This window comes from Lissotriton vulgaris, chromosome 11, assembly GCF_964263255.1.
Source record: "Lissotriton vulgaris chromosome 11, aLisVul1.2, whole genome shotgun sequence".
Lineage (NCBI taxonomy): Eukaryota > Metazoa > Chordata > Amphibia > Caudata > Salamandridae > Lissotriton > Lissotriton vulgaris.
The window spans coordinates 539,124,559-539,146,622 of record NC_141699.1 but is presented as its reverse complement, the minus strand read 5'-3'; the positions used below and the strand labels follow the sequence as shown (position 1 = coordinate 539,146,622).

The window sequence follows — 22,064 nt, the reverse complement described above, 5'->3', positions numbered from 1 at the left end:
CCTCACAAAGGCTTTTATAAAACTACATAACTCAATAGTTCAAAAATGTTCTGGGTCTTCAGACTGGCTTGACAAAAGCTGCTCATTAAAACTTGAGAACCAGAAAAGACTAAGCAAACCTGCCACTGCATGACAGAGTCCATTGTGACACAGAGTATCTTCCCAGTTGATTTGAGTACACTCTAAACCCAGAGAAGAGACTGGTAACGGGGGGCGTGGCCAAGATGGCAGAGTGAATGGACATGTCGCTCTCCTGCTCCCGCCAACGGCCACTCTTCAGCATCGGTTTCGGCTGTCCACGGGTCTGCTGACCCTAGTTGGAGGACGGTCCCAGTAGCGGGGATAGCATGGCCGGCTGGTGTGGCTGGGTGGTGACCCCAGTGAGCGGTGTCTGGGCGACGCCGAGTGTCCGACCAGGCGCGCACCCCTCCCCCACGAAGCGGTGAGACGAGGCCTGGCGCTTTCTTCCTGGTGTGCGGAGGACCCGGCGGTGAGGATTGGAGCTGTGCTGCCTGTCGGGGGTCGGGCGCTGGTGGGGAAGCTGCCTGCTGGTAGTGACGGCGCAGGTGTGGACGGAGGGCAGGGACAGCGGTCAGCTGTAGCGCCATTTTGAGGGGCTCTGTGGAGGCCGGTGGCGACGCGCGAGCGGTCGAGGGTCGGTCGGTCGGTCGGTCGGTCGGTCGGTCGGTCGGTCGGTCGGTCGGTCGGTCGGTCGGTCGGTCGAGCCTGAAATCTCCTGCGTCCGCGGGATGAGACAGCGTGGGAGAGCCCTTCATGGCTGAGGGTCCGGGACTGTCAGCGGGCCGCAGGTGAGACGGTTCCCTTGGTCGGCGGTAGCCGGGGGAGCCTGATTGTGGCCTGTGGCGGGGATACTGCGTAGGTGCCAGGCAGACAGCAAGTGCTGCCGCGAGGCCGGGGGCAGACATTGCAGCCCTGCTGTGAGGTGTAAGGGGCTGGAGGTGGTGACCGGCCCCCAGAAGAAGCGCTCTGCAGCCCGAGAAGGCGCAGGAGGAGAGAGGAGGCCCCAGGGGCGGAGAGGCAGTGGGAAGGATTTAGACCTGGAGAGGAGGCCCACAGCCTATTGCTCGCCACAGCTGGCCTGGAGTTGGGGGCCCTGGCCCCGGAGAGTTGCCTGCCGCAAGCCGGGGACAGGGAAGACCCCGTGAGGGGAGGTGATTGGAGCGAGCCCACTGAGAGGGGGTAGCGAGACTACGCGTGGAGCCCAGGCGACAGGACGTAGGTGCCCAGCGCCGTCAGGGGAGACGCTTGCGAGGACGTGGGGCCACCAGCGACTGCCAGAAGGAGGAGGGAGCAGTTCTTATATTCCGCAAATCTCATTGGGCGGGCCCCGAATCCTGCCTGACCGGAGGAGAGGAACCCTGGGGCCGAGAACGTGTGTGTGATGGTGAACTGCGCTAGGGCCCACTGGAGGAGCAGGCATAGGTGGGACCCGGACTACGGAGCCACAGAGGTGCTGCGAGATAGGGTGGGGACCCAATGAATGCGGTGGTGGACTGCTGTGTGAATGCGCTACAGTGGCTCTAACGACGCCTTGCGAGCAGAGTGGCGCTGAAGACGCCTCATGAGCTGGTCATAGCCCTCAGGGAAGTGCCGCAGTCGGAGACTCTACTGGCAGGAGAGTGTCGACAACTTTGAGTTGGCAAATGCACGGAGGTCGGCTCGGACTGGCATCTAGGGGGCGGACGTACACAGACAGAACAGAGGCTCCGCAGCCCGGCGGGGCAAGGGATTGGCAGTCTTGCTGGCAGGCTATATATTGAGTAGAGCCCTCATCTGAAAAGTGCGGCGGCATCGGGGGTGGGCGATGTCCACATCCAGAGGACGCAGGGACAGATCAGTGAAAGATCTTTTTGCCACGGTCCGGGGGAGCCAGAAGCGGGAAGCCATGGCGTCAGCTACGAAGCGGGTACCGTCGGAGCATGTGTCGGACTCAGAGCCCATCACTAAGGCCTTCTTAGAATCCCTGTTCACGTCCCTGAGAGATGATATCCACACGCTGAAAACAGAATTTGCGAGTGAGCTATGGGAGGTTCGCAGGGATGTGGACGGCATTGGAGAGAGGATAGCGGAGCTCGAAACAAAGAGTGACAACACAGACACGGAACTTGCAGCTTTGCAACAAGAAGTCGTCCGGCTCCACGATCAGCAGGTGGACCTCCAGACGCATCTGGAGGATCTTGAGAACCGCTCAAGGAGGCATAACATAAGGATTCGTAATGTGCCGCTCAATGATGAAACAAGGGACCTATTTCGTTATGCCAGAGAGCTCTTCAATCATATTTTAGGGGGCCGGTTGAAATCGGAATTGCGACTGGACAGAGCTCACCGAGTCGGGGCCGTGTGCGTCGCTACCACACCCCCCTTGATATACTGGTCTGTGTCCAAGACTTTCGCACTAAGGAGGACATTTTGCTAAGGGCCAGGCAAGCGCATCCAGTATCATTTCAGGGGCAATCACTGGTCCTCTTTCAGCGCTTGCGCTACAAAAGTGCAGGTTTTTCCGGCCTTTTTTCCGGCCCATCTACAGCAGCAGAAAATGTCTTATAGCTGGGGCCATCCATTCCGCTTAGTCTTTAAACTGGAGAATAAACTGAACCAGCTACGATCTGTCTCCGAGGCCTGCCGATTGTTGGGCATTCAACAGCCAGCGGAGGACCATGAAGCAGCGGGTCCGGTGACTGATAAGGATGACTCCAGGCCCAGATGGCGTATGCAGGGTCGTCGACGGTGGGTGAAGAAACCCTCGGCGGCAGCGATTGCGGAGGGCCAGAGTGCTGCAGACGAGGCGGCTGCCTCAGACGGTGCCCCCCCCACAGACTGGCTGATGCCTGTGCAGTGCTCATTGTTGCTGGCCTTACTTGCTTTACTTCATGGTAGGGGTTGTCTGAGGGAGAGGGACCTGACGTGGGTATGGAGTGTTCCACGAGTTACCCCACTATACCATGTTTCCAGTCATCCGAGGATGAAGGACAATCTGGACATGTTCTGTCTGTTTCTGTTGGGGGCTATGGTTGGGGTAGGGTAGTTGGGGGGGGGGGGGTTAGGTTGTTCCAAGTCCACGGGGCTCTGCCGTTGGGGCGCAGAGCACGGTCCACAATTGACCTCGAGGTGAGAGACTTTTCCCATTTGCCCCTTTTCGATGGTGGTGGGGGCCTATTGGCTTTCTCAGGTGTTTCATACGTAATGCCTAACACGGACCTTAAGATTCTTTTATTAAATGGCAGGGGATTAAACAACCCCGTGAAGCGCAAGGCAGTCCTTTCTTTGCTTGAGCAATTACAGGCCGATATCTGTCTCTTACAAGAGACGCATTTATTGCAGAGAGACTGTCACCGTCTTACGTCTCGTAGTTTCCCATTTCAATTTTTTTCCTCCGCTACCACAAAGTCCGCAGGTGTCGCGATTTTGGTGGCCCAGCGTTTTCGGGGTAAGGTGTTACAAAAAGGGGCTGAGATACGGGGACGGCTATTGACATATAGGTTCTCCTTGGGCGCTTCGGTGTTCACTATAGGTTCGGTGTATGCTCCCAATGAGGGTCAGGAGACATTTTTTCATCTTGCGCTCAGCGAGTCTTCCACTACAACAGATCGTCATGTCCTACTGGGTGGGGATCTTAATTTAGTTTTTGATAACTCCCTCGATAGGTCCGGAGAGGCTGGCTCGCTTGCGGGAGGTGGGTTTAGTGGACCTCTGGCGCTGCTGTCACCCTGGAAATAGGGAATACACATATTACTCCAATGCACACAAGACATATGCTTGTTTAGATTACCTACTTGCTTCCACATAACATACCTCCAGGCGCTCGCAACAGGGGTGGACATAGGCACTGCCTCTTTGTCGGACCATGCACCGGTGACAGTTGTGTTTTCCCTCCCACCGGTCTCACGTGTGACGCGGACCTGGCGGCTGTGGGAACCCCTGCTACATCGTAGGGAGGTGGTCACGCATCTACGGTAGGTCATCTCTGACTATTTTGAGCATAATAGCAATTCAGACACCACACTGGCGACACAATGGGCGGCGTTAAAGGCAGTGCTGTGGGGGGAGCTCATTGCGATTTCTGCTGCAGACGCCGACCGCGCGCGTAAAAGGGAGGAGCTTACACAAAAGACGAGGGAGTTGGAACTGATACAACAGCGGAAGGGCGCCCCACAGGTCTGGAGGCTACTTACAGCTATGCGGCACCAGTTGGCGACATTGGACCAGGACCGGGCGAAGTATGCTGCCTTGCGGTTGAAACATACTTTTTACACTGGGTGGGGGGGGTGGATCGCTGTGGGCGCCTACTAGGTAATAAGCTGCGACAGAGTCAGACGGTGCAGGAGATTTGCATGCAGGGGGGAGGGCGAGTCACAGAGGATGCTGCTACAGCCTCCGCTTTTAGCAATTTATATGCCGCCCTTTATGCTGGGTCCTCTAAAGAGCAGGCGGACATCTTAGATCGTGATATGCGGCCGGAAGAGGTCATCGCAGCAATTTCCTGTCTTAAGCTAGCTAAGGCGCCTGGCCCGGACGGCTTTCCAGCAAGTTTTTATAAGACGTTTTGTACGCAAGTAGCCCCCCTCTTAACGGCCCTTTTGAACTCATTTTCGGAGCCGGGAGCGATCCCCAGGGACTGCTGGATGCCACTACTTGCGTCATCCTTAAACCAGGGAAAGACAGATCGCAATGCGGGGCCTACCGCCCTATTTCACTGCTTAGCGTTGATCTTAAGCTCTATACTGGCATTTTAGTGGCTCGCCTTGCGCCCTTTATGAGTGGTCTGATTGACCCGGACCAGGCCGGGTTCATCCCAGAACGCCAAACTGCAGACAATAGCAAGAGGGCCCTGCACTTGATAGAAAAGGCCACGCAAACGACCGGAGAATTTATGATGCTGGCGATCGATGCTGAAAAGGCCTTCGATCGGGTCCACTGGCCATACCTGGAACGGGTTCTAACGAGGGCGGGCTTGGGGGAGAAAGTCCGCACTTTTATCATGAACTGCTACAAGTTCCCAACCGCGACGGTCCGGGTTAATAGCTGTACCCCTCCCCGGTTTTATATTGAACAGGGCACGAGACCGGGGTGCCCGTTGTCGCCCCTGCTCTTTGCTCTCTAAATGGAGCCGCTGGTGCAGTGTCTACAGCAGGATCCAAAGGTGCAGGGGATTAAATTCGGTGGGTACACACACACGATAAGTTTGTATGCTGATGGTATGCTGCTGTCCTTGTCCCAGCCCAGAGAATCCTTGCCGGCGTGTCTTGAATCCCTTGAGGAGTTCGGGCGAGCGGCGGGCTTTAAGGTAAATATGGGCAAATCCGTGGCCCTGGACCTCTCCCTGGCCAGGCCCACGCGGACATTTTTGCAAGAGTCCTTTCCTTTCCATTGGTCGACAGAAGCAATTCCGTACTTGGGGATTCAGTTGGCTGCTACTCTCCCAGATACGGTTCGGATGAACCACGCGTGTCTGCAGCAGAAGATTAGGCGGGAGCTAGGTAGATGGCGACATTTCCCCCTGTCGTGGCTGGGGAAGGTGGCAGCAGTTAAGATGACGATACTTCCACAGATTCGCTATTTATTCCGCACTATTCCACTGCAGCCACCGAGTGGCTGGATCCGCCAGACCCAATCGGAACTGGCTCAGTTCATCTGGAATGGTAAAAAACCTTGGATGAAGCTTAGACTTGCGATGCTTCCCCCAAAGAAAGGGGGTCTTGGCTTTCCGCACCTGCTTCTTTATTTTCAAGCGGCTCAGCTGCGATTCCTTGTGGAGTGGAGTAGATGGGAGTTGGAAAAGCATTGGCTTTTTCTAGATCAAGCGGTTGCGGGCCGCCCGCTTCAGGAGATCCCCTTTCTCCGCAGGCAACATAGACCTTCCAACCTGTACGCTTCAGGTATTACCATGGTCCCCATGGTAGTGTGGGATAGCATTTGTGTCACTTCCTTTCCGTCACCACTCACGCCTTTGCTGGAGAACCCTGATTTCACGCCAGGACAAGACACGGTTGCCTTTGCAAAATGGCGCCCAGCGGGTTGTCGCTTTCTATATCACCTTTATGCGGAGGGGGGCGTGCTGTCCTTTGCAGATTTTAGACAAGTGTATGGTCTGCCAGAGTCGGAATGGCTCAGATACCTCTAGGCCCGATACTGGGCGCTAAATTGCCAGGTACGATCCTCGGCCGACCGACGTCTGTGGCCCTATGAGTACTGGTTAATCACACAGAAATCCGACAAAAAGCTGATCTCCGACCTATACAGAATGCTACAGGTTACATACACGCACATGTATAGTTCAGGGAAGGTACGATGGGAGAGGGAGCTGGGACGGACCCTCAGCCATAAAGAATGGGAAGATATTTATTGTAGGGCCCGGCATTCCGCATACCACATGGGCCTTACAGATACGCTCACTAAGGTCGCAACCTATTGGTACTATACACCAGAGAGGCTGCACGAGATTGATCATTCTACCGAGGCAACATGTTGGCGGGGTGTGGAGAGATGGGCACGTTGGTCCACCTGCTTTGGGACTGTGAGGGGCTTCAGGGGTACTGGAAACAAATCCTGGATGAGGTTGATGCCCATTTTGATACTGAGATTCCCCGGTTCCCCTCTTATGTTCTGCTAGGGTCACCGAATTCCATCGCATATCCACTACGCTCTCGCAGGGGCCGTCTGATTACTATTGCCTTGGGTTCTGCGATCCGGAATATTTTGCGGCACTGGCGAACTACACACATCGGAGTTTTGAGAAGTTACTTGCCCGAGATATCTGCGATTATTGCGTCTGTCAGAAGTGGACCAGTCAGGGAAGAGTTAAGGGGGCGGAGACTCTGAGAAGGGGAGTTTAGTGGACTTGGAACTTCGGTGGTGGGTGGGTACAGGGGAGAGTTTGGGGGTGTGGGGGGGTTGGGTGTTTTTGAATTTCTTTGTCATTGGTCAAAATTGTTGGCACTTGGCCTGTGTTTGCAATTGCTTTATAACACACACTGGCTTTGTTTGTCTTACTGCCTGAGTTTGCTAGCCTCTAAAATGATTTGGGGTCTTCATCCTTGGTCAACATTGTTGGCAGCTACAGTGCGCCTGTTTTTTGCAATTGGCTCTATAACGCACCTGGCTTTGTTTGTTTTATTGCCTGAGTTGCCTATCTTTTAAAGCGATGCAGTGTTGTGGTCATTGCTGTCTTTGTATGCATCCTGACTTGTCAATAAAAAGATTTAATACTAAACCCAGAGAAGAAGCTGTGGGGCAGGAGCAGCACAGAGACAGAGAAAGAGATTATAATAATGATATCAACAGTGTAATTATGAGAACAGTTTGGATAGTGCTGAGGAATCTTGGGGGAGAAATGTAATCAGGCAATTTCAGGACAGACAGACAGGCGGAATAAGTTCAAATTGGCCCAAGAAGACATAGCAGTGAGAAGATAGAGGTTGAGAGTTGAACATGTCATTAGGCAGCGTTGCTGTGGGTGCAGCAAGCAGCAGATGAAAGGGGGGCATGGATTGTGCTCATCTTTTCAGAAACAAAATTTGTGGAAATCTTGCTCAGGCAAGTTACACCGATAGCTTGTAACTTGTTAATGGTATTTCACTCAAGCACACCAGTTCTTTCCTTCATGCCATAAAGTAGTCTACAACATACTGCTCTAAATACAGACCTGAATGGATCATTACTAACATAATAAGGGCCGAGATAGTGGTCCTAAACCTGCTCAAATCTGACAATGTTGTGCTTTATTTGTGAACTTACCTTAACTCCGAAGTCTTTCCTGACTCTTAATTCCTCACTTCTCACCTTTGTATTGATAAATATCTAATTTCTGTGTACTGGTAGGTCAGTGTGGTGCCCCATTTATTGCCACCAACGGGCTATGTCCCACCAAAAATACCACAGAGCATCTGTTAAGCTGGCAGGATTGGTTGGTGAGTTGAACGCTTACCACATACATTGAGTTGCCGAAGTTTCCATCCTGCAACGGCTGGTAAATTGGGTACCATAATTTGCTCAATTGTAGCATCTGTAATGTACTGCAGTCGGAACCATCTGAAGTGTGACATGAAGTGCTATATATAAGAAAGTCAGTAATTACAAAAGCAAAGCACACAGTCCCCATCCCAATATTGCTACTCAGCAGTTGCCCCTCTTTCACCACACTGGCGGAATTAGTCATCAGAGATCCTCCCTGATTGCACTTTCCTATTCTCTTTTGCCCATATTTCTCTTCAAAAAAGTAACTAGACCATGCTCTGCCTCCCTAAAGACACTAAAAAACATGGACCTCTCTTCCAACCTTTATCTGAAGGAATATACCCTAGCCATTGCCATCTCTCCACATTAGACTACTTAAGTAGCCTTTTTTTCTTGGAATTGTGAACAGCAAACACCGGCTCACCCACTGCGTGCCTCAGAATATGCCTAAAAGACTAGGACTCTTTCAAACCCAGAGTGCACTGTTGCCACTGTTTCCCAAGAGTCTTGGATGATTTAAACAACTTTGAATTGAATGCAAACTATACTACCTGGGCTAGTACCTGAGCTAGTAATCATGTTCATGTGAATCCTCGAGAGCTGGGAGTAAAGGTCCACAAACATGACATTGCTGCAATACCATACTGATGGCAGTAAAGTGCCACACAGATCTGTTAGCATACATAGCCTTCACTGTGGGAAAAAAGACTTGGATATTGTAGGTAAATCTTTATTGTGTTGATTTATATAAAATAAGTTACAATATGTTCAACTATTCAGCAACAATCTAAAAAAATAATGTGAAATTCACAAGAAATATTCTAAATAAAAATAGTTACTCTTGTGCTGGACAAAGACGATGGTTTGCTTTTCGTGTCTAGTGAATTCCAGGAGTCTTTAAATTGCAAAATTGGAATGTATAGTAAAAGGAACCGTAAGAAGACCTGTTTACGCCTGTATCTATGTTAGAGTCCCATACTTGTGTCTTGATGTCGAATATGTTGAAAAATTCTTAAGTCCTGCTTGGTAATTGTTTTATATTTTTGAATGGAGTAAGAACCTCTACTAACAGCAGCTAATAAACTTGAATAAAGTGGATAAATCCTTGTTTAACTATTTGTGCAGATGCAATAGAGGAAGTTATTACCTTATACCAAATTAGACTCTTTAAATTGTTGTTTGCTGAAGTTGTGCAATCACACAGGTAATTATTCACGTTGATGTTGGCGGTAGTAAGCATAGCATTTAATCCAAGCTCAAGCCACAGCAGGGAATAGGTGATCTTAGGTTAAATAAAGTTCTTATGTTTTTTACAAACCAAGTTTCCAATGGGGTCATAGGTTTATCATTTAGGACCAATGCAGTGATAGCAGGAACTGCAGCACCATATTATTTTGAAAAACGCTTTAGTGCATTGCAAGCCATCAAGCTTCCAGTAGTCAAACTTTTTATAGGAAAGTTCAAGCTTAATTTACTAGCTGAAGGAATCCTACGATATGAATAGTGTGTTGCTTGTTCCACAAATGTATTATCTGACGTCCAAGTAAACTTTGGATTAGGGCAACCAAAAGATATTATTTTAGTTTTCAAAGCGTTAACTTTCAAGCTCAACCACATATATAGCGCAGCATTGTCACCCCTAGGGGTATCTGGATGCTGAGGGTGCGATGTCTCTGTTGAAAATCTGGGCCTTGAGTTCTTCCTGAGGTTTGTCATGGAGGTGCTGTTCGAAAATGGAGGGGCAGGTCGTTCCAGGTCTTGGCAGCGATGTAGGAGGAGTGGCCTCCACTGCAGCAGATGCAGGGAGTGTGTGCAAGGGCTAGTGAGGAGGAGTGCAGGTGTCTTACTGGAAGATGGAAATTCAGTTGGTGGTTGATATAGGCCGGTTCTTGCTCATGTAGAGCTTTATAGGTGTACTTGAGGATCTTGAACTTTTATCTCTTCTGGATGGGGTGCTATTGGAGGTTTCTGGGGTGTGGGTGTTGTTGGTCCGTTGGAGGAGGTCCAGGATGAATCTGACTGCAGTATTCTGTATGGTCTGTAGTCTTCTGATGAGCAGAGGAGATGTCGGCATAGAGAGCGTTGCAGTTGTCAAGGCGGCTGGTGTCAAGGGCCTGATTGACTGTCTTTCTGGTGTTGACTGGGATCCATGTGAAGATTTTGCGGAGTGTGTGAAGGGTGTCGAAGCAGGAGGAGTCGAAGATGATGCCCAGGGTTGCGCATGTGGATTCTCGGTGTGGTTGTTGGTCCGAGTTCTGCTAGTCACCAGCTGTGGTCTCATGTGGAAGTTTTCTTCATGAAGATCAGTACTTTTGTCTTATGGGCTGTTATTATGTTTGTGTACAAGGGAGGTGTGCAGTTCCTGAGAGTTCAAAGCGAGAAAGAGACAGGGAAGTTTCTTCTTTGTGTGCTAGTGTGTTACTCACACACCAGCAGAGTGTCATGCTTCATCATTGGGCTTGCTCCTCATCAGGCAGGCGGTGCGATGCCTGATGGGCGCCCGCAAAGCAGCTCTTTGCAGGAAAGCTTTTTAGTAGCCGTCTCATGAAGTATGGGTGTGAGAGTTTTTGTTCTTAGTGTGTAAAGTGATGTTTTTACCAAAAGTGAATTCATATAAGTTTAGTGACGTTCATGGTATTATAAGTTTATTGACCTTATATTTACTTAGGAGCAAGTGTGCTGGACCTGTTCGTAAAAGCTCCTGGTTCCTTTTTTGGGAACAATTACATTTGTGTAGACAGTTTAGATGATGCTAAAGCTCCTTTTGAGTTAGCGAAAATATGACCAACTCATCAGCATATGCTGAATGTCTTACTGTTGCCTGGTCGAATTTTGGGGGGTTAACCCTCCTTCCTTGTACGCATGACTGTAATGTCCTCCATGTTGGGTGTTCTTGCCTTATTGAACTGCCGGTGAATACAATTAAGAGTAATGTTTTACAGTTGATGGTCACTTTCTCTTCTATTGATCATTTTGAAAATGTTGCATTGACTGAAGTCCCAAGTATGTACAAACATTTGGTCAGTGATAGATTTAAAATTTGATGGGGGAAAAGTTTTTTGAGTTGGTCGATCATTTTCTGCTCTCCCATTCAGAGTGCATAAGCCTAAGTTGAAAAATAGGGAGCCGATCTCTTTCCCAGCCAATTTTGTTGACTTTGAGTTATCAATAGTCTGTGAAATAGAATAGTGAAAGTCTAGTGTGTCTTCTATTGATGTTAATTGTGTGTCTGTATATAGTCATATTGACATTGAGCTCGCCTGTTATAATGATGGTAGCATTAGCAAATATTTCTATTAGTTTCTCAATGTCTGCGGTCAAAGTGGACATTACTACTTTGTATTTTTTTAGGGGTCTTTTAGAAATATAGATGTTAATGAATAGAAGCTGCCTTTTATTGGAAATGTTAAAGATACTGTCAAGTGAAGTTAGGATTTTAAAATGAGTTTGAAGTCTAGAATGTTAAGGGTGTTCGTATAGTTAGTTGGCCACTCAGTCTTCCATTATACTTTTTTGTTGCTAACTCGTCCTCTCCCTATCCAACGATCCCAACACCGCCAGACAAAACTCTCGAGAAGGTATGGAAGCTGTCACCAAATGAATGAAAAACAGCTGCCTACAACTAAACACCAACAAGCCGGAGGTACTCATCATGGGCCCAAACCCCACGCGTGGAATCACACCTGGTGGCCCCCCACCCTCGGAAACCCGCCCACCCCCACGGACCACGCACGCAACCTGGGAATCATCCTGGACTCCAAGCTCAAAATGGACTGCCATATCAACTCCGTCTCGTCCTCCAGCTTCCACACCCTCCACCTCCTACGTAAGACCTTCAAATGGATCCCCCTTGAGCACAGAAAGACCGTCCCTCACGCCCTGGTCACCAGCAGACTCGACTACGGCAACGCACTCTACGCTGGAATAAACAACAACCTCACCGCAAGCTACAGAACATCCAGAATCCCACCGCTAGATTGGTCCTCAGCCTGCCAAAACACTGCCACATCTCCCAGCACCTGCACACACTCCACTGGCTCCCTATTGAGGCAAGAGTCATCTTCAAGATGCTCACCTACGCACACAAGGCCCTCCACAACACCAGACCAGCATACATGAACAGCCGACTCAAATTCCACGCAGCCCAAAGGACCCTGTTATCAGCCCAGCTCTCCTACGCCGTGGTCCCACGCATCAGAAAAAACAGATCGAGAGGCCGCTACTCCTCCTTCCTCGCGGCCTGGAACGCACTTCCACTCCACCTCAGACAGACAACATCGCTCCCCATCTTCGAAAGAGACCTCAAGACCTGGCTCTTAAACAGGCCACCGACTGGTACCTGCACCCCCCTCCCACCCCCAGTGCCTTGAGACCTTTATGGGTGAGTAGTCGCGCTTAACAAATGCTTGATTGATTGATTGCATGAATTGAGATTGAAGATAGAAGTAGTTCAAGTTTCTCTTGGTTACTTCTAATCGATGATTCCTCCCCTCTAGAATATTCGTAGACACAGAAGTGTGGCTCACTGGTTAGAAGCGGCAGACCCTGAAGCAGAGATCAGGCCCGGGACCAGGGTTCAAGTCCCGACGCGGCAGGGTCTTGGGCTCAATGTCCGCGGACTCGATGATTCTCGCTTCGGCGCCTACTCTAATCATGGGTCCCACGCTGCATCTCTGGGCAATAGCTTGCTTAATCTCCACAACGGCCCCAACAACACTGGGATGCCTGGCTTCACCTTGGGGATGCCCAGGAGGGGCATCTCACAGGGAGAGCCAGGAAGGGTTCCACAGCGTTATACAGCGCCGGGACGCCCCGAGATGGGGCAGCTGTGCGCTTTACAAGTATACTACATTTACATTTACAGACTGCATCTGGAAGCATTTCACAGCGGCACGTCAGCAGGTGGCATTGTGAGGCTCTGCATTGACTTAGTCCTGCATCACAAGTGACTGACGGAAGCCAATATACATGCCACTCCTATGTGCTGAAATCAGTTCCTTTCTTTCTGCGCCCTCAGACGCATAGCAGGAGATCTGCTCTTCTTTTTGTTATCATTTGATGAAATTTTTTGTCAAAAACGTCTTCTTCCAAATGAATACCAGTGTGCAAGGAAACTATGTCCAATCCAACGACTGCAGGCTTTAACCCATGCTGAGACGGTCGCAAACAGAGGTCTGTGACAGATACACACCTGGTATGCCTTTGGCGTTTGGGCTCAGAACTTGATTCCAGCTCAGGTGATGAATGTGCCATCATGAGCCCTTGGGTGTTCCTTGAAGGTTACTTGTACATAACCAAACACCAGAAAAAATCGCACAAGTCCAACTCCCAATCAAAGTTGAGAGCTTGGACCTGTTCCCTTTCCCAAGACAGGTTGCCTCTGCGGGCAAAGTCTGTGGGTTAGTCCAAATGTAAGTTGAAGAGGAAAAGGCTAAGTGGGACTTGTCCCCATCTCACCACTTTCTGTGTCCAGAGAAGTGGAAGGGGTGTGAATGTGCCTCACAGTCTCTCTCGCTGGAGCCAATTCCAGAATGGATACTGATGCACCCCAAATTCCTAGGGTTATCTGCAACATTGCAATAGATGAAGTACTTTAGGGAGGCCATGTTGCATGTCCTTGGCACTGTTACTCTTCCTTTTGGTACACCTTCAGGCTCCAAGGATTCACAGGGGCCTACAGTTGTGTTGCTGCTGGAGGATCCATTGTCAACCTCGTCTGTTCCCCTCAAGCTCACTTTAATTTCAGCACAGAATGTGCCAACATTTGCCCCAGTGCTGAATTCAGCGCCAGTCTCGTTGACATAGACGCTGCTGCAGCTATGATGGGACAATTTGTATTTGGACTTAAGATAGGCTAGTGGGCTCGATACATCCCCTGATACTGGGCGATTTCTCCCCCTGGACCACCAACTGAAGAAATTGCTTCTTTCGCTTTGGTCATTAGATATGCATTGGAGGTCTTGGACCTACAGCTTCCCTCTGTGAAAGTCAGAAATAGCATCCTACAGAGATGCTGCAACCAGGGCAGGCATCCTCTGAACCCTTGTTGCCCTTAAATGATGCCATGACTGAGACATTGATTGGCACATGTCCACCACTGAACAGGCAGATTGGCAGACACAACAAGGCGGCTCCAAGTGACCCTGATTTCCTAACTCCGCATCCTACTCCTAAGAGTTTTGTGGTTCAGTCCTCTAACAGTAAGTCGAACCCCATTTTTTCCCACAACAGCTTCGGACAGAGAGCTGAAAAGGATTGAGACATTTGGAAAACAGAAATTCTCCATTCGTCCAGTCCGGCATTCAGTTCGGCAGGGTGTTTTGATAAGAGCCGTTTCACAGACCTACTAACATGGGAGGTATTTCTTTGGTGTCTATTCTGATGGTGAGGAATCTGATGTTAGAAGTATCAATCACAAGAACAAGTTACTAAGGTAAGGCTTTCGGTTGGATATTCTAGCTTATTGCCTGACTCCTCACTGCCCCTCGCTGTTTTTAAGAATGGTCTCTTTTCTCATCTCAAAGGTCCTAATCCAGAAATCTGCACACTTGTACCTCTGATTAATTTTTGGGCTCCATGTCTGGTGGCACAGACCGTGTCGAGAAAGAAACTGGCATCAGCGGGTAGCAGTGGCGCCAATATCAAGTCCACTCTGTCTGTTCCAGAGCGAAATAAAGTCAGTGTGGAAGTGCACAAGGCCACCTACCAGACCTTAAATGCACTGCGTTGAAAAGCTTCTGAATCTTGTATGACCCCGGGGATTAGTCAAAGGTGTAACATTGGCTGTTAGAGTATCCACCAACTAGAGCATTACTGAAAGTAAGTAACTTGTTCTTGGAAGCAAATTATGTGATGTTGATTAATGTATGTTAAGTCGGGCGGCTTAGTCTTTTTGTTTCACTCTTCCAGCAATGTTCCAAGAGCAGATTAGCAATTTAAGTGAGTGATGTAGGTATGGAGTCCCATGGGTGACTTGCAATTAAATATCTGATTATGTTGTATTCTGCTTTCCTAGTTATAGGAAGGGCTTCAGATCCAGGGTATGTTATTTGTTTGGAGTAAGATCGATCCTTGCTCATTTAGTATCTGATTTTCCACATCGTTTGTGTGAAGGTATTCAGGACCTTTCAAGTTCATAGCTATACACGTCTTTTGAATGATACTTGCATTGACATGATTGGGCCTTCTACATTTTCTACATTAATTATAGAATTTTCCCGTTTAGTTGATTTTTCAACTATTTCTACACCTTCTCTTTTGCTTTGAGTCTTCAATGTAATTACATTCTCCTCAACATTCTGCATTATTTTGACCATCCTATTAGTAAACATCCCTCCTAGCTTCTGACTAACCCTTTTGCAACATCCTATTACTATCTGGAGGACACAGAACATCAAGAAGAGTATCACAAGAACAGGCAACAAGGCCTTAAATAGTCCTGACATTCAGGATGGTACCCCCGTTAACCATCCTGCAAGTCATTCGTTGGGGGCATCTCCCTCTTCCACCATTTTCTTTTGCTAAGTATGCAGAACTTGTATGTCCTCGGTGAGTGTCCGGTTGTCGGCGTCATTGGCCAGTATCTACATGCAACAGGCCGTGTGAATCTTGGCACACACTCATCCTTCCATAGTCGTCATTAAGTCTAGCATGTGTATGCTGCTTAATCATTCCTCTCATCACTCGCAACTCTTCTTTAATCACGTTGATGCTGTCTGCAGTGGCGTTGCTGACCTTTATCAACTCCCAACGTGTGATCTGAAGCTAACGCACTGTTGCTTTTTCTTGGATGAATAGAAGGATGCTACAGAAGAATATTTGTTTGTCACTGAACAGCTTTTACTCTTGCGGGACATCTTACCAGGCTGTAAGTACCATAATACTCTGCAGCTCTCTTCCTCCGAAGAAGGTAGAGCAAGGTTGTTGGATGGCTTATGGGATGGTCCTGCAGTTCTGAGATGTCGACTCATGGAATCACCGGGGAGGAAATGTGCACAGTGACCAAAGAGCAGAGTCCTTGCCATCCTGAAGAAAGTCGAGTATACATCCACTCGCCACAATTACAGTAGAAATCTATTAGGATGGAGATGCCCCATTGCATGTCAGAGTTGTATGTTGTGACATTGTAATTGATGATATTTCCCACCGGGACCATCCCATTTCTCCTGAAACACGAAGCGAAGAGAATGGGTTTTCTACCTGCTCGAAGAGTTGTAGAAGTTGTACCCAGGTTAGTCTACATATATTATCATCCCTCACTACCTGGCATCTGTCTAATGCTATTACCAGCCTGGTTTCCCTTCTATAAAGAAAGGGCCCTGCACCCATGCGTAGCGCCATGGTGCTAATGACCATGAACGTATACTGACTCATTTACTCAAAAATATGGCCTTTCCTGACAATCGTGGGGCCAGGCTGTGGCGGAGTAATTCTTGCAGAGAAGCATACTTTGGAATTTCCCTAAAAATCCCTGCTGCAATATCATAGCTCCCCAATTTTTACCCTTGTACCACATAATCCCTGTCTTAGCTATTGCATCTAACTTCACTACTAGCTCTTTGTGGTCTGTTAGGACATTCATTACATCTGCTAACTCATTCTCCGATTGCGTAGTGTTTACTAAAAGTGCTCCCTGCAGTGGTTGCATTTGTGCTCTTATTCTATAAAGAAAACTATTTAATAGGCACATGGTAATGTTTGGAGGTATACCTCCTTAGACTAGTATAACCTATCCAAATTGGTGGGTTGTGGAATCAAAGAGCAAACAAAACAAAAGGAATTGGAAGTTTGTGTACCTATCTCCATCATATGCTGATACCACATATTATCTAATAAGCCAGCATGAATACTACAGGATATATTTTTCTATTCAGGTACTGCTCTCTGCAAACGCGTAATGCTATTGCATAATCCCATACATGAAGTAAAATACCATTTCAATGTAGCCGCCAGCATAAGAAAACATAGGAAGAAAAACAAAACAGCAATACATAACTGTCCACTAGTTGAGTCAACAAAATATGCCACTCGTGCTTTGCTTTGAAGGGAGATATTGTCACTCTTGTGTCTAGCTTTCCCCCTCTTGCTCCCTTTCTGTTTGTGGAAATGTCTGAGGCAAGGTAGGGTAGGGTCCAGTTGCGCATCCTTTCTATGCATCCATGGCTTTCTGCCATCCACCTTCACTTCAGTAGGGGTGCTCATTGTCACTGAGAAGAGGCTGCTGTATTTGGGATCCTTCCGTTGTTGGACTTAAGTCCACACATAGACTTCTGTCCAAAGGGTATCAGACTGGTCTGCTGGGCTGAGGCGGTCTTCTCCTTTCTAGATACTTGTATGCAGAAGAACTTTACAGATTTCATTAACTTGGACAAATAACTCATTTCATCCCCTAAAACCTCAGTTGTCTTATGGGCTTCCGTCTTTTGAACGCTATCATTAAAGGGTTGGGCATGGGATGTCCTGTCATTATTTGATATGGTGATCACTTCCTGACTTATTTCTGAGGGCATACAACCCTAGTGGTAGACAGTATAACCATTTATTTTTCAGAGTAGCACATATTTGCTTATTTTATTCTTAAGGAGGTTGTTCGGACTAATCAGAGGTACCGCTGTTCCTTTACTTTAGGTATGATAAGCAGATGTCAGTTTGTTTTATTCCTAGGCTGGAAATAGGGGGTTTAATAGGGCGCAGAACAAGTTTTGCATAGTATAGACACACCTGGGCAGCAATGTAATCTTACTGAGTGCCACTCTGCCCATTATGGACAGCAGCAGGGTGCTCTAAAAGTTAGCAGACGCAGGGCGGCCGTCCACCACCCATTCCATAATAAACTCAAACTGCTGTTGCGGGTCGTGGACAATCTGTATTTCCAGGTAGCGGAATTGCACCGATTCCCAGGGTAGTCCTACTTTTGGGTAATCAGTTGTCCCTCGGTGTGCCAAGGACGTCATGGAAAGAACACCGTCTTGTGCCTGTTGACTAGACACCCTCCCGAATTCAGCCATAAGTTGCAGGATGCACCAACCTTCCTGGGTTGTTCACATATACAAGGGGATCGTCTGCATACATCAACACAATTTGAGTCGAGCCCTCTACTCATATTCCTCAGTCCTGGAGCTCATTTGTCAGGAACACCACCCAGGGCTCCATGGCAAGCATGAAGAGGAGCGGAGACAGTGGGCATCCCTGCCTCGTTCCTCTCTCTATGCTAAGCACATCTCAGATATCACCAGTCCAGAACGCACTCTTGCTCTGGGATCTGCATATAAGAGGCGCACCCACGACAAGTACCCCCAGACCCATCCCTTCTACACAGCACCCCCCAGAGATACACTCAAGACAGAGTTTCAAATGCTTTCTCAATGTCCAGGTCAACCAATCCTACTTCCCCAACTGGGTGGCATGTATTACATGGGAAAGCCTCCATAGGTTCATATGGGTGGTTCTCCCCGGCATAAATCCACACTGGTTATTGTTCACTAAGTGTATGACTATGTAGCCCAGATGCATTGCGAGTACTTTGACAAGTAGTTTAACATCCACATTAAGTATGGACAGTGAATGGTAGGACTCGGTAGTCCCTCTGGTCTTTACTAGGCTTTAGGAGAATTATCATTAAAGGCTCCCGCATGTGTATTGGTAGGATACCACATGCTTTTGCTTCCTGGAAAGTATCCAGAAGCCTAGTGAGCAAATTGGCGTAATATGTCTAGTAATATTCTACTAGGATTCCGTCCAGTCCCAGGCACCTCCCGCTAGCCATATGTTGGAGGCCTCCTGTAATTTCTGCAGTTGGATCTCCTCCTCTAGGCTTTCCCTCTGACCCGCCAACATTTTGGAGACTGTGGACATGTGTTTAATTTAAATAAGATTTGGAGAACAAATTTGTGACTCTGAGATAACTGCCCAAAGGCAGAACTCTTCCAGTGAATCTGAGAGATCTGACCTCAGTAGCTTGAGTGCCTGCACAAAGCATCCTAATAGTTGGTTGGGAATTTGTTGCCACAGTGGAGCTTTGCAAATGATCCACTCATTCAAGTGAAAATAAGTTGCTTATAGGTAGGTAGAGCACCCAATATTTAGTATATTCGGTCTTGCTGCGACAGCACTTGAGAGAACATTTGTGTCAACAAGGGGCTTGCAGCCCACCCATTACTTACCATTTGTTTTCTTCATTGTCACTCTTATTTGCTGCCTTATAATTGGGTACCGTGTGCTGGCTTTACTAACTCTTCTTTCGGCTGGAGCATGGGCCAAGTTCTGATTGATTCAGCTTGATTGCTGTCCTTCCGATGACCGTGCTATGATTGAGGTACTACTTTTATTAACTGTTCTCCTGTGTCATCCTTTTTGAACCTCTTGCCATTTGTGCTATGTTTTACTATGCCACACACTTCAAATGAGCTATTTTCTAATATGAAATGGATTTTTATTGTGACAGCAGATGTTTTCTGTTTCCACATGTATTTTCACGAAGACATTGGTGCAATTGATTTCTCTATTTGATAGGATTTTTTTGCCACATGACATATTTGTTTTCTAATTAACGCATAGGGAGGTTAACGGATTTGTTCACAATCACAGGAGTGTTGTGCCAAGATCTAACAAGAAGTGACAAAGCCAATAGGTCTTGCCTTTTAGGCTATTGGCCCTGCCATTGCCTTTTGTTCCTGCTGTACAGCATTGGATTTTCTGAATTTGACAATCATTTGTAGCCTTGCTGCATTGCAGAGTGGCTGCTGTGCAGCATGGCTAAAAATAATAATAAAAAAGTACTGTGCTGCTGTAATGCACTCTTAAAAGACCCACCCTGAAAAGTATCCACGATGCTGTACAGCAGGGCTATAAAATATTGCCAAAACCAATAGCTCTCATCATAGGCGAGACCTATTGACTTTACCAACGCTTGCAGTTTCTTTCTCCCCGTTGTTTCCTCATCTCTACCTTTAATCAATTACCTTTTTGTTTCTCTTTTCCTCCCAATGAACTGTTGCCTTCATTTATGATTCCTACTCTTTCCATGCGTAGTTCTCAAATGCCACTTCTCTACTATCTGCCTCTTGCCAGTTTCTCTTACATTATTTACATTTTTCCTGGCCTTGCTTTTAAGATGATGCTTTGTCAATCTAATTTTTCAGAAATCCCTTCTAATTCTAATATTCCTTCCCTCACAGTCTCTGGACTGGAGCTGGCTTCAGATCCCAGAAGAGGAAAGAAACGGCTGTGGGCAAATCCCAACGTGAGAGAACAAGCCAAAGAATGACCCCATTTGGAAAACAAATCTGTGCCGCAGGCAACATCGCATACGAACGCCACTACACCCTGGTGTAACACTGAAAACCCCAAGTGCATTGTTATCTTGAGATTAAGTGGATGGAAGCAGGGAGTGCACTTTGTATAGTTTTGCAAATTATGTTTGTCACATTTTCCTATTTTTGATGCAGAGGAATAAAGCCTTTCTGATTTACGTCGCCCCTTAGCAGTATGTGGAATGTCTGGGGCTGGGGCTGTGCCTGCATGTCTTGGTTTGATTTCTTGAGGCCTGGCGTTGGTGTCTTTTTGGGCAGTGTTCTCTACAGTAGAGGATAACACCAGAAAGTGTTCGGGTGGCAACTGGATTTGGAGTATCCAGTTCTCATAGGATGCTCATCTCAGAATATGACTGCATAGAACATAAAATGATTTCTCCTATGTTTTTTGACTCGGGAATCTTTTGTCTTAAATATTCCAGCTATTTTTCGGTGACTCAAGTTAGAGGAGTGTGTCCTGTGAGCTAAGCAGTGATCGGGGAACTGCTCAGTCAAGAGGTGTCGAGAAATCCGAATGGGTACACACTGCTGCAACTACTCTAGCTGCACCGTCTTCCTACCACTCATCCATTGCGTGCGCGCTCTCCCTTTCTCTCTCTCACTCACTCACTCGCAAACTCACGCACACTCACACACCCACTAGCACACAATACACCTTGTGGAGACTTAAGGAACTCTGGTTATGAGGGCTGCATAGATTTTTGTGGCGAAGCCATTAGGTCCTCCACAGGTAACAACATTTGGGGCCCCTGTAATTAGGATCAACTGCTGCCAATTGTCTATCATCCAGTATGTTGATGGGGCAGAATTCGGCTCTGGGTGGCAGCTCAAAAGTGCACTTTTTAGCAAACAAAATCAAGACTTTTCAGTCAATCTTCAAAATGAAACTCCTCTAAAATACCGTAGCAAAATTGCCATAGTAGGTAACTAATTATTCCGGGAAATACCAGCATGGATTAACTATAAAAAGTACATAGTAATGTGAATGCTGTGCATTGCAACATTTTGTGACATCCTTCTGTCATGAACTTCACTCTCACACTGCATTCATGTTTCTTGCTCAGCATTCTTGCATCCGTTTACTCTGTAGTTTCTTGTCCTCATTGAGGTTTGCGTGCAAGATATTTATTTTGTTAAGGGTTTCTTTCTGACATTCTATTTTTCCTCACTGGATGCCTTCCTCCTTACTTGTCCTGGAGGTATTGTTCTTCTGTTGCCATTTAAATCCTCTACACTGCTACCTATCTCTTTCTTTCATAGTAATGCCTTTGACGCTATTGGCCCTACCATTGCCTTTTTTACCTGTTGTACAGCATTGGCATTGCCGACTTTGGCAATCATTTGTAGCCTTGCTGTAAAGCAGCTTTGCTGCTGTGCAGCATGGCTAAAAATGTTAATAAAAAGAACTGTGATTCATCCAACCCTAATGCACTCTTTAAAAAAGCCACACTAAAAAGTATCCATGATGCCATACAGCATGGATACAAAATATTGCCTAAGTCAATAGCTCTCATAGACGAGATCTATTGACTTTGCCAATGCTTGTAACTTCTTTCTCACCGTTGTTCCCTCATCTCTACCCTTCGTCAATTACTGTTCTGTTTCTCTTTTCCAAAAAAGTGATGAATAGAACACTTGAATTCATCTCAGCCACTGGTAATTAATTCCTCACGGCTGCATCCTACCATGCCACCCCTGTGTGGACCCAGACTTATGTAAATCAGTCTTGACCCTGCTGCAGTAGAAACAGTCTGGAGCACAAGCAACCAAAGACTGCTT

General features: G+C 47.5%; 1 protein-coding gene across 1 annotated transcript in view; it reads left to right on the top strand.

Moving 5' to 3' along the window:
- Positions 1 to 20,443, top strand: part of IKBKB (inhibitor of nuclear factor kappa B kinase subunit beta) — a 616,380-nt gene extending 595,937 nt beyond the window's left edge. The window contains exon 22 of the mRNA XM_086943580.1: positions 20,151 to 20,443. Within this exon, the coding sequence (XP_086799706.1) occupies positions 20,151 to 20,219 (69 nt within the window). The 3' untranslated portion in view covers positions 20,220 to 20,443. The remainder of the gene's footprint in view (positions 1 to 20,150) is intronic.
- Positions 20,444 to 22,064: the final 1,621 nt, after the last annotated feature.